Source organism: Pteropus alecto, unplaced genomic scaffold (assembly GCF_000325575.1).
Source record: "Pteropus alecto unplaced genomic scaffold, ASM32557v1 scaffold76, whole genome shotgun sequence".
In the NCBI taxonomy this organism is placed as follows: domain Eukaryota; kingdom Metazoa; phylum Chordata; class Mammalia; order Chiroptera; family Pteropodidae; genus Pteropus; species Pteropus alecto.
In genome coordinates, this window is record NW_006443138.1 from 14,222,064 (window position 1) to 14,235,293 (window position 13,230).

A 13,230-nucleotide genomic window follows, 5' to 3' on the forward strand; every position below is an offset into this window, starting at 1 on the left:
ATTGAAACATATTTCTGTAAATACTACAAATACATAATACTGTAGATGGTATTTCTTAACATACCAAATTTTAAATAATTGGTTGCTCTACATAAGAGAATAAATTTTTTAACATGAGAATTCAATTCAAATAAGTCCATTTAATTAAAAAATGGAGATTTATAATTGATTCTTCAGTCAGATTTTGATATGGGTACACACAATGATAATATTATAGTTTTTAAAATTCTATCAAAAGTTAGTGAATTATGAGGAATTTTTTGTTATTTTCATATATTCCATATAGCATATTCAAAGTTAAAACATATATTCAGAAGATGGACTGAAAGCAAATCTAGAAGACAGAAGCATTTTAATAAACGTCACAAAATAAGTTTTCAGTGGTTATAATTTACCCTCAAGTGGCACTATTTTAGATTTTTTTGTTGTAATCTTATGTTCCTATCCCTTAACTCCTTTTGATTAAAGAATGTCTCTGTGTTTTCACTGTTTTCTTTCTGTGAGGTTGTCAAATGATCTTAATCATGTCCTGTGTAATTTAAGAGACTTTTATGTTGTGCTCTGAGAGACTATCACACAAGTCCAACTAGGAGAATAATTTACGAGGTTCAAAATGAATGGTCTTTATTAATGCTGTCTCTCCTGCAATGAATACATAGGCTCTCTCACTCCCACCTGGAGGGTTTTAACAAGTTCAAAAGAGGTGAGAAGCTTTGAAATGAGGTATCATAGATGATATCACTGGTTACATAAGCTTATTTTAATTTACATTTTTTAAAAAATCTGATTGTTTAGTAAGATTAGAGAACTAAGAGAATATATGTCTTGGGATGTGGGCTTACCCATAACTTTCACACAAATGTTTCTTTGGCTGAAAACACATTTCAGAAGTTGTGATTTTATATGTCCTTATGTTAACAACTAGTAGTCAATCATAAGCTAGAATAATATGCATAGTAAATATTCTACACCATGAAGCTAGATACAGAGATAGCAAAGAGAGTGGGTTTCTCGATTTTGAAGAGAAATTAATTTTTGTGTTATTACTTTATCAAAGTACTTGTGTTCAGTAGTCATTGGTGCTAAGGATGTTTACATAGCAAAAAGGTAGAACTTCAGTGCCCAATATCTTTCTTGATTACAACAGGCAAGTCTAATTATTTCTTCTGATTAATCTCAATAGTTGAATAAGTCCTTTCCAGGCAAAGTGAAACCTTAAATGTTTCTACAAGAACTTAATTTTTATAAGCACATGTGTAGGGAGTGCCAAATGAGAAAATATATTAACTTTTAATAGACAACTTGTAATAAAAAATTATTTCAGTATACCTATTTACACATCTTTATTTTAAACAGAGAGTGTGAATCTGAAACCTCGCCTCTTACCTAAAAATCATCTCTTCCCCGTCTCAATCCCACTAGCAAATCCACAGAACTCTTCTCAGTGTATTCACCTCTATTTTTATATATTTATTGGTGTGCATGTTTTATATTCCCACATATACTGTGCTTCCCCACCTATAAAACTTTTTTTTTAATGCCTAAAGCACCTGGTATTCCTAGGTGGTCTCCCATCCAAGTACTAACCAGGCCTGACCCTGCTTAGCTTCCAAGATCAGAGGAGATCGGGCACATTCAGGGTGGCATGACCGTAGACTCTACCTACAATACTTAAACACCTTGAATATAAAGAAATAGCTAACATTGAGTCCTTGCTATGTGCTGAATGCCATTCTAAACTTTTTAGTATATTAACTCCTTTCGTCTTCAAAAGAGATGAAATGAATACCACTATTTTCTTTATAAGGAAAGAAATAGAAACTCAGAACAGTTAAGCAATCTGGCCAGAATTACACAGCCTGTAAATGTCCAAGCCTGTATCAACCCTGGTTTTTAAGCCTCTGAACACATAACCACTGTCCTGCCTCTCAAGACTATGAGTGGGTAAATTTCCCCATAATTGACTTTCAGAGCACTAAACATTTCTTCCTAACCTTTACTACCATTATGATATGGTTTTTCTGTTTGATTAATGTCTGGCCCTCCCATTGTGCCCAGACATACTAGAACCCCTAGTATTTAACAGATGAGTAACAGCAGCTAATTTTTATTAAACTTTACCCTGTGCCAGGCACAGCATCTTATTTTAATCTTCAAAAAGGCTGTGAGGTCTCAATTTACTTCCCCTTTTAGAGATGAGAAAACTGAGGCAGAAAGAGAAAACTGAGGCAGATGACAATTTGCTCAAGGTCAAACTCCAGAGTTATGCTCTGAATGGAGGAAGGAATGGATTAATGAAAATCTAGGTTGGAGGGGCAGGGAAAGCAATAGGGAGGAAATGACATTTGGCATATTTGGAAGGGCGAAGTCAAAAAGATAGAAACAACACTCCAGCAGAAAAAACATGGATAAAGCAATGGTGACTAGTGTACGCAGAGTATTAAAAGTGCTCAATAAATAAGAATGATTGATTGATGATAGCCCATGAGTTAAAAGGTTTTGCATATGTGTTTTATTGCTAATGTTCTATGCACATTTTTTTCTTTCAGTGCCACCATGGGCCTTAATTGCCATAGCCATCGTCGCGGTCCTTTTAGTCCTGACCTGCTGCTTTTGTATCTGTAAGAAATGTTTGTTCAAAAAGAAAAACAAGAAGAAGGGAAAGGAAAAGGGAGGAAAGAATGCCATTAACATGAAGGATGTGAAGGACTTAGGGAAGACCATGAAAGATCAGGTAATGTATTCTTTCCATATTTTTTCTTAGACTTTACTAGAAACTAATAAATGGTTTATTATTTTATGCCAGATAAGTATAGAAATAAACAACTTCTGGACACGTCATTGTTATAGAGATGCTTTGCAATCCTTTCAGTCACTACTCAATATCCCAAAGTGCAATGGAAACATTTGGTAAGGTTTTCCGGTCCTCTATGCGTATTAACCAGAAAAGGGCATCTGTGACCATCAGGGCCATTGGAATGATGCCTGAACATTCTAATTACATCTGTTTAGCCAGTCTTAATTGTATTAAGAGTTTGAAAAACAGATTAAAGTGTTCTCCTTCTTGGGCAGGGTACCTTTCTAGCATTATCACTGTCGAATAAGTGAATCTTAAAGCTGTTTATCACATTTGATGACTACCATTCTCATGTATCCATCCAGCTCAATAATTAGTGCTCAGGAATAATAAGTTATACAGGGGAAAGGAGGAAAGTATGAGCTGATCCTAAAGAACAGGGCAAAATTTGAAGGCAAAATTCTTATTTCCTCATTTAGGGACCATTAAAACCATAACCCAGATGATAAAATGTATTTGGCTGGGTTATCTTCCTAAGCCTCAAGAAGCTGTTTGGACGTCCTTTATGTTGTTGTCTATTTTTACTAAATTAACTGGATGACTTGGTTACTATTAATAATTATAATGATAAAATGACTTTATATTTTTAGAGTCACATTCATATTGGATATTTCTAAAGAACATTTAATTTATATTAAAAATAGATTTTTCAAAGAAATAACATTTTCAATTTATTGATATTTCCCTTTAAATAAGTTCTGTTTATTCAAAAGTTCTATTTATTCCCAAAGAGCAACATATATAGGCAGTTTTATAAATTGCTCTTATAGAATTTACTATTAAGTGAATTCTTAAATATGTAAATCTCCTTAAGAACAATTTAATCAAGGAAGGCATTGTAGTACATTTACATAGTTAACCACACACCAAGCCCTTTCCCCAGCTTGAGTTCTATACCCTTTTTCTCAAAGACACAGCTATGTCTATTGACAACAATTTCGCAAAGGCTCGTTTTCCACTCACTGCCAAAACTTTGGTTTCAGAGGTACAGAGTGGATGTAATGCCAATGCTCGCACTCAAAGAGTTTTGTCCTGAGTTCAGCATAAAGAAAGGTTATATTTTTCTCCAAGTTTCTAATCGCAGCCACAGAACATTCATGCACAAACATTCAATCACACATGTCTACTAAGAACTTTTCTCTTTAGTTAATTTGTTGTGTAAAATCTGACATTTTAAATCATGTCTTGATTTATTTCAACATTTCTATAGCAAGCAGGACTTGATATGGATTTTTTAAAAAATTTATTGGAATAAATGCAGAAATAATCTCCAAGATGGACATGAACGAAATAATTTCTACATGAATTTTAGCTGGATATATGAAGCAATAGTTTGAAAATACAATACTATCATTTTCCTAACTACGATAAAATTCAAATACTCTAGAATTTAAAAAAATTAAGCACTGAATAATATTCAATGATAACTATAGTGTTTCTTCCTAGGACATGAAATTTGTATTTTTCTTTGTGAAATTTGTTCTATATGACATAAGACTAATTTATAGAATAGTAGTGGTGTTTATTATCCCTGTTTTGACCTGGATAAATGACCGAAATCTCAAAAGTAATAAATACAGAGAATTGATTATGGTTAATTTTTCATTGATCGCTTATTTCTTTGAATGGGAGGGGAAGAGAAAGTGAGTCAAATAAGGAAATAGTAAGAAATCAATGATAGTTTATAGTAATCTACTGTCGCAATATAGCTTTTAGGATTTCAACCATTTTAAATAGATAAGTTTGTTTATGTAGGATTTTATAAGTCTTATTTTGATTTATGAACAATTAAGTGTTCAGAATGAAATATAATTTGGACAAGTGAAGGTAGGCCCATTATATAATAGTTACATAACAGTAGCTTGTGACACTTTTTCAGACAGACAAAAGTAGTTTATAATGGGTTCCATCATTTTATGAAGAGAAAGGACGAAGAAGCAAAATGGAATGTACAGATTTTAAGATGCTATATCACATTTGATCATCCAAATATCATTTAATCATCCAAATTCAAAACAGCATTAACAGAAAGTAAAATTATTCTTAAATACGTATATTTTCAGAATATTAAAAAGCAGAATAATGATATGAACTTGGGGAAGACAATAAAGACAGTTTATGCCTCTCGTTTGAAAACAGATATGAGAGGCATTTAAATATGATTTCTTAAGGTTCTAGGGAAATCAATAAATTTTTACTATTTTAATCTATATAAAAAAATCAGAAAATCAGAAATTTCGATGTTTGTGGCTACATGTCTCTATGGTAAGATTTTATAACCAAGGAAAAAATCTTAAATACTCTGCAAAGACAACAAAGTAACTATAGTTAGTATGTCTATACAGCAAAAGATATATATATAGAGAGAGAGAAGGCTTTTTAATGCCTTAAAACTTGAGAACACTAAAATTACAGAGGGAAAATATCGATTGGAAATTCACGGGTCTGGAAAGGTCATTTCTCCATGGATTTTACTAACGTGTGTAGATATTTTAATTTTTATTTCTTCCTTCTATGTCCTCCTTATCTGTGTTGTGTCTCATGACTGTTCTGGACTGTCCCTTGCGGTAGGTTTCCTCTGCTACTTAGATACACCTAAGTCAACGCTCAGATACATTTAGTGGCCTGGCAGTTAGGGCTCTAACAGCTGAGGGTGTACCATTCTGACACACATCAAGAGGCTGAACTAAATTGATTTTTTTTTTTTTTAAGATGAAGTGTTCTCACTTTAAATATTACTGATTAAATAGAGCATTATTAGAAAGCTCAAGTTTTTCATTGATGGGCACAGAGAGAAAATTCAGTTCTTTGTTGCTAACTTTTTAATGTGCCTTATCAAATCCAAATCTGAACAATTTAACTTAAAATGAACAAGAGCTCCTTCTGAAGGTTGTGAACTAAGCACCTTTTGAATGTCAAAGCAAGCCAGAAGCATGTGCACTAAATCTTTGAAATTTAAAACAAAGTCTGATGTCCCCAACACTGCTTTTTCTGCAGCAATTTATCAAACTCTCAGAACTGCTAGGTTTACAAGCTTATTCCTCTGCATTTTATTCTGGGGGAGAGTTGTGGAGGCAGAAGAAAATATTGTTATTGAGATATTATAATAGCTACTGATTTAATAGGCCTGAATTTAATGTGATAGTACAGAAAATGTCTTGCTTAAACTCAGCCTTTGGGACAAGAATAGACTTAATCACATCAGTGATGAACAGTAGCACTGAGAAATTACCAAAAATTTAGCCCTATTTCATGCAAAATAATTGCAGAGATGGTCATGCACCTTTCATTAGGGTGAAAACCACTTAGGGAGAAGGAGATTTAATATCTCAGCTATTTCAAGTTGTACTGGGCTGAAACATGATACATAAATTGTCAGTTCTAAAAGAGATCTTTGAAAAAATATTTTAATCTATGAAATTTTTTATTATGATAGAGTAACATGCAGATTTTTCAGACTGAAATATGCATTAGTTTGCTATTATTTTTAAAAAAATTAAAATCTTACAGGGAAGCAAATTACCTAAGCTCCAATTTTCTAAGCACACCTTCTACGACAGTGGTGGACTTAGACACAGCTAAGATGTTGAAAGGGAAACGTGATTTCTCTGCCTCGAGTCCTCTAATTAGACTCAGTACTCTTTTGTCACTTTACTACCATGTTTCCTTTAGTGATCCTCCCACCCCCAATTTAAAACATTAATAGAAATTTTTAAATAAGTGTGTTGTTTTTTGCCTTTGGCTATCAGCAAATCAGCATTTTTCTGTTTAAGGAAACATCTAAGTTAAAATTTCCAAATTAAATAATATATGGCTAACCAGATTTTAAACAGTTTCTATATGGATATAATAGTAATTTTCAATTTTCCAAACTCATTGTAGGCTCCTGAAAATTTTCAAGAAGCACAAAAGGGAGGCATCTCTAACTACAGCTCGACTCTGTTTATCTGATTTTCCCACCCAGATAAGTTCTGTTACTATGCCACCAAGTCTCAGTTTCTTGGGAATCAGATTGGAGCTAGCTGAGTAGAGCCAAACTGGAAAATCTTGTCAATTCAAAGACTGAGGATCTCTGTGTTAAAGGATAAGTAAACAGAAAAGCTTTATCTCAGCAGAGGGAAAAATACCCTGTGGTCTGGGATAAGGGGAGAAAAAGGAGAGGCTGAGTGGTGGATTTGTAGTCTGGTGAGTCTGATGACTTTCTGAAACCTGATTACACTTCTGGCATTCAAGTTCTGCAAGAATGTTCAGATTTCATTTGAGTGCTGACAAGAGTTAAGACTCCTCTACCTTTTTCAGAGCTATAAAGCAGTCTACCACTCATATGACTTAACTTGATTATTACAGTAACACACACATAATAATGAAAACGCCATAACCAAAAACCAGGAGAGAATATTTGCTATGTATAACAGCAGCAGAAAGGTTGAGATCACTAAAATACAAAGAGTGTCTACAAATCAATAAGAGACAAATACGACATTAGCAATGGCTACATACTGGTGGTCCCCAGGAAAAAAATAATAATAATAAAATGGTTAATATAAAGATTTAAAATTTGTCAACCTCACTAGTGGTTAGGGAAATGTAACACTCTCATTTTTTATTTTAAATGATAACTATGCATTATTCCAATTCTTTTTTTCTAATTATTTAAATAAGAATCCACATCCCTAAAAATAAAGTTTCTAATATAATCTATAACATTTGATTTTTTTAGCAAAATTTTTGCACATATTGGGGAAATACACATTATTTTTTAAAAGAAGAGCATTTGAATGTATTTTACGAAATAATAAGCTTTCTAATATTTCAGTTTATATTACATGTAAGTTTTAGGTTATAAAAAAATATTCAACCAGAATGAACTGAGCTTTGAGAATTCAACACCATGATTTTGTTCATGAATACAAAATAAATTTTTATGTCAATTTTTAGTTTGTCAGAATTGTAAGCATAACTCCTTTTATCTCTTAATATCAAATGGACCCATAAATCAATTTAATTCAGCCTAGCTTTCTGTGGAGCTGTCATGAAAATAAAATGGTAAACTTAAACTGGAAGTGGGGTAGATTTTTCTCTAAACATGCATTTGCTGGTGGCATGTTTCCTCCTCTTTTTTCATAACCATTATAAATGCATATGTGAAACACAGGAAATTAAAAATTTCTGAGAATCACTTACTCAACTATTTTTTCCATAGGAAACAAGGCAAGAAAAGGCCATACATTTCATATAAATTACTCCACTGCATGTAACACTGATGTAACATGGTGGTTAGCTTAGATCGCTTTAACCTACATGAATGTGAAACCTGGCCTGGTTAATAGCATGTTTTTCACAACTCTGAAAGAAGCAGTTTTAGCAGAGCCAAATATAATACCAGGTTGACATTTTCTTTGCAACGACTTTACATTTTTTGCTTGCAATATTCTTACGGGCTTCTTCCATTGCTTTCCATGTTGCTTGCTGATTGGGGAAAAAAAAATTCCTTGCACAAATGGAATTTAAAAAATATGTAAGCAGCAAACATGAATGTGTGTCAGACAAACTGAGATTCCAGCATCTTAGTGCTTGCTTCTAACAGCTTGGAAGTATAACCACAGGCCCAATTTGATCTGAATTTTTATAAAAATTCCCTTGAATTCACATATGATCCCTTTCCCTATTCATAGGCCCTTAAGGATGATGATGCTGAAACTGGATTGACTGATGGGGAAGAAAAAGAAGAACCCAAAGAAGAGGAGAAATTGGGAAAACTTCAATATTCACTGGATTATGATTTCCAGAATAACCAGGTCTGAGAGAAAAAAAACATTTTCTAATTCCATTACATTTTCTGAAATTACAAAGTAGAAATGGAAGCGAGATACTTCTTAAAACATTTCGTTTGCTGTAAGGGGAAAATGCAATTATCAAAGCTATTGATGAAATAATTTCCAAGTACAGGCAGTCTCCTACTTGGTAATTTAACTTCTAGTAATTAGAATTCACAGTATTCAACCGATTATATCTACTTATGGCACTTACAATAGGCAGGCAGAATACAAATTAACTTGAAGAAGTCAGTTGGGTTCTGAGAGCTCCCAACCATAGTCTCGCCCCCACAAGTCCCTCGGCCTGAGCTAGAACAATCTTCTTTAGCCTTCTTGGATTCAGATCCAGACAGAGTTAGGGGTCTTTAATTAGGCCACCATTCAAGCCAAAATTTTGAAACATAACAGTTTTATAAGGAATCAAAGATGGAAAATTGTAATCCAGAAATTTCAAAGGTAGGATGCCTTATATATGGTAGTAGGTAAAACTTCTTGTGCTAATGAGACAGCAGTTCTAGAAGAGTAGAAAGACCAGATACTTGATTTCTGGTACCTATGACTGCTGCCCAACAAGTGACAAAGAGCTAAAGGAGTTAACAAGACAGTCATTTCTGATTCAATTTCTCAAAAAAACATGAAATGCCACCTAGATTAATGGTAATATTAGCTACCTTTTATTGACTGCTTGCTATAGAGGTGGCACAGAAATAATTTAGAATTCTCTCTACGTAAAAAGACCTTCTAGATTCCATGACATTGATGAATATACCCCTTTACCTTCTGAATTGTAAAAGAAATTAAAAAGCTACACAAGAATTAGTGAAACTGGGTGAGTTAGAGACCAGATTCTTAAGAATCCTTAAGACATAGCCCTTCTCCAAAGAGGGGAGTTTTAAAACTCTCCGATCTGTTTTGCCTTACTCAGCATTTTGGGTGAGAAAGAACTGATAAATGCGGCATGTGTTAATTATTTCTAGTTTGGTGAGAAATGAACAAAAAATCAAACACCAGTGCTCAGCTTTCACAACTAATGTCCAAAATCAGTAATGATGTGAGAGCAATAATCAGTTGCCGAAATTCTGGGCTTTATTTAGGAACTGACAGTTCAAATAATGTCTTCACTTTCTGAAGTTTCCAGAGGTTTCCTCACAAAGAATGTATTGATATGCTCTGTCATTAAAAATAATCTTATTTGATCAACTTCATTATAGTCCTAGCTAGTTAGTTCATAATGCATTTTAGAAAGCTACATATTAGTTACAGATACGGGTTTATAGGTATAGATTTATATAGATTTATAGGTATACTATTTAATTAAATAGGGCATTTGAGGCCATATCTCCCACATTTACCAAAATTTGATTATCAGGACTTGATTGAGAGTAAAACTTCCTATTATTTATGTATTCTAGGGAAATTCAAGGTCATGTTATCTTATGTTATCTTAACATATAATGTGTACTCCAGAAATTTAACCTGACTTTATACACGTATCCAATATTTTTCTAGTTTATTCTACTTTTATATTTCCCAATAGAAATCTAGTAGTATCTCTTCCTGGTTAGTCAGTTTTGAAACTTCTAAGTTGGCTTGAGTACTATAAATATCATTTTCTAAAGTAGTATTTTTAAGAAAATAATAGCACTGAATTTTTTCCACTCAAATATAAGAGCATATTTATTATTCCCTCTCTAGCAAACATAAAATTTAAAACGGTATTTCATTCTAAGGATCTAAAAGATTCTACTCAATGAAATTTTTTTTTTAACATTATTCACTGATTTTTCCAAAGTTCTCAGCTAATTTTGTTTGTAAAATGATTCCTATGAGTCATGGAAAATAAAAGCAAAGCAGAGGAATTTCCCAGATAAAGCTATAATCAAATATACTTGTTTGTTTACTAAAACTAAAAGACAACCCTAAAGTATTCTACTTGAGATGCTTTCATGGAGAGAAATGTAATATTTATCTCTCAGGCAGAAGTCAGAAGGTGGTTGGAAGAAGTAGTTCCACCCCTTACCAACCAAATATCCAAAAATATTTGAAAGATAAGTAATCTAGTTTGAAAGAGTTTAGGTATATTTCTACAGTTTTCCCTGCCCAAAAGAAAATTGATTGGCAAAAGGAGAAAACAGAATCTTGCTTTTCACATGCAATCTAAAGGCAGAACTAATTTGGCAAACCAAGAAACAAACCGTTTGGTTTACCAATAATGTCTTTATAATCTAATGTCTATTTTAGCTATTCTTTGATCATCTGTGTTTGGTATACCTATAATCCAGTACTCTTGTTATTGTTAAATGATGATATCACAAAGATATTGAAGCATTAAAATGAAAACATGATCATTCAGAGTATTGGTCCAGGTTAAAAATTGAGTCAATTAACCAAAATGCACTTACAAACCTAGTGGGTCAGTTTTACAGAAAAAAAAAAATGTGATGAGGGGAGGAGGAGTGAATTGCTTTTCCACTCTATCAGCTAAAAAGTCTCAGACTCAAGTTTTCAGGCTCTGATGTAAAAAGCTATGGTGTGCCTGCACTTACTGAATAGTATATGCCTTGAACAACAGTAAGAGTCTACTTTTGTTTCCCTTATAGATCTAAAGCAGTCTGTTAGCACAAAATGTCTGATGGCAGGGCATCTAGAATAGTCAGTCTACTCACAGCTTTTGTTTACTTTGCAAAAATATTAAAAATACCAGCTTATGCTCTCATTCATAGCAAGACATAGGAATGTATCAAGAAAACAGACTTGAAAGAATGCAGAGATTTCTGCTATATTTGAAAAATGAATCAGAAACTTAGTCACACGTACCATTAAAAACGTTATCTATATAATCTTTGCTTCCTTTATAGGAAGCTGAAACTATATTTCTTTGACTCCACGTCTATTTAAACACAAAATGTAATATGTGATACATTTTACTGTATGTTAAAATGAAGAGTAGCCAGCATACAAGTAAAAGTCAAATACAATAAAAACTTGAAGATTTTATTTTTATCTCAAAATGCTACCTAATGTCTAAGGAATGTCTATTTAGCTGGTCTGAGGCTTTGGTTCAGAATAAAAATTTCCTACTTTATAATTACACACTTCTGATTGTTTAACAATTTATTTCCACTTACAAATCAAGCCCTGGGAAAAAAAATAATGCACAAGGGCTTTTAGCAACTGGAATGTTATTTGATTGCAACTCTTTTGCAAATATGAATTCCGTATTTAACTCTAATCAGCAACATTTTAAAATCCTCTTTTGTGCTTAAAACCAGGCTTTCTAGAGCCTGCATCTGTCATAATTGGGTTCAGAAATCTATATAGTTTGTTTCGTTTCCCTTCTATGTTTAGATTCTTAAGTGAAAAAATGTTTATTAAAAGTAAAGGGGAAGAGGGAGAAATCACAACATGCAGCACTATGAACAAATCAATCTTTTGCAAAATATCCACCAATGTTTCTGTTTGCTGTATTCTGTTGTTCATTGCAGCTGCTAGTAGGAATCATCCAGGCTGCCGAGCTGCCCGCCTTAGACATGGGGGGCACATCTGATCCCTATGTGAAAGTGTTTCTGCTACCAGACAAAAAGAAGAAATTTGAGACAAAAGTCCACCGAAAGACACTTAATCCTGTTTTCAATGAGCAATTTACTTTCAAGGTATTGTTTTATACTTATAATTTTTCCTCTGTTGCTTTAGTTAAAAGACTGATCTCACCCTGACATACAGACATGCATGTGATCACTTGTTCAGTGACAATAACTGATTCTGTTTAAAATTTTTATTTTCCATTAAGTTAAGATTCTACCTTGCATTTAGATTTGGCCAAAGTACGATTCAGCTTGGCCATTTCAGAACAAAATATAGACTAGATTATGAGTAAGTTGTCATATTCACATGTAAAAAGTGAGGTCAACTTCAAGTATGCCAATAGGCTTGAGCGTTTTCCTCTCTAAAATAAAGTCAAAGAAATAATAAAATTAATTTTCTAAGTTTCAAAGTTCCTGAAATATGTAAATCCCATTGCGTTCACAGAATAAAGCTATGTTCCACTGTTTAAAAGGTACAAATGGATATTACTCTGATTACAAACACCTGTGTGCACAGGGCCAAATCTAACATTGTAAATCCCTTCTTCTTAACCTACTAATAAAAAGAAGGTGAACATATTGTTTTTCTGTATTTACAGCATTTTTCCTTTACTCTAGGCTCTTCCCTGGTATTCTTCATCTTGTTGAGACTCCTCAGTTGACAAACGATAACAAAGAGGGTTTCTGGCCATCTAATAACTTAACAGGAATACATGCTCTGCAGGCCTCTGGCATCTCTGCATACACACATGTTTCTGTAGTTCTTGTCTAAAAGTCATGCATAAAAATAGTTCTTTTGTAGATATCTTTAACATGTGAAAAAATTTTTAATGCATTACTTAATACGTTTCTGAAAAATAAAATGTGCATGAGTATACCAGTAGGCCAATTCAAAATCACCTGTTCAGCAGCCAGCTTTGAAGAAAGCATGTGCCTCATGTTAGCAAACATTCTGGTATGAAAGAAATGGATG

General features: G+C 33.1%; 1 protein-coding gene and 1 pseudogene across 2 annotated transcripts in view; one reads left to right on the forward strand and one right to left on the reverse strand.

The window, feature by feature from the left end:
* The window catches only part of SYT1 (synaptotagmin 1), a 382,176-nt gene that overhangs the window by 249,355 nt on the left and 119,591 nt on the right, over window positions 1-13,230 (forward strand). For both annotated transcript variants that reach the window (XM_006923780.3, XM_006923779.1), the window contains 3 exons: window positions 2,550-2,734; window positions 8,533-8,655; window positions 12,159-12,326. In XM_006923780.3, coding sequence (XP_006923842.1) covers window positions 2,550-2,734; window positions 8,533-8,655; window positions 12,159-12,326 — 476 coding nt within the window. The remainder of the gene's footprint in view (window positions 1-2,549; window positions 2,735-8,532; window positions 8,656-12,158; window positions 12,327-13,230) is intronic.
* LOC112472558 lies at window positions 1,539-1,657 on the reverse strand (annotated as a pseudogene).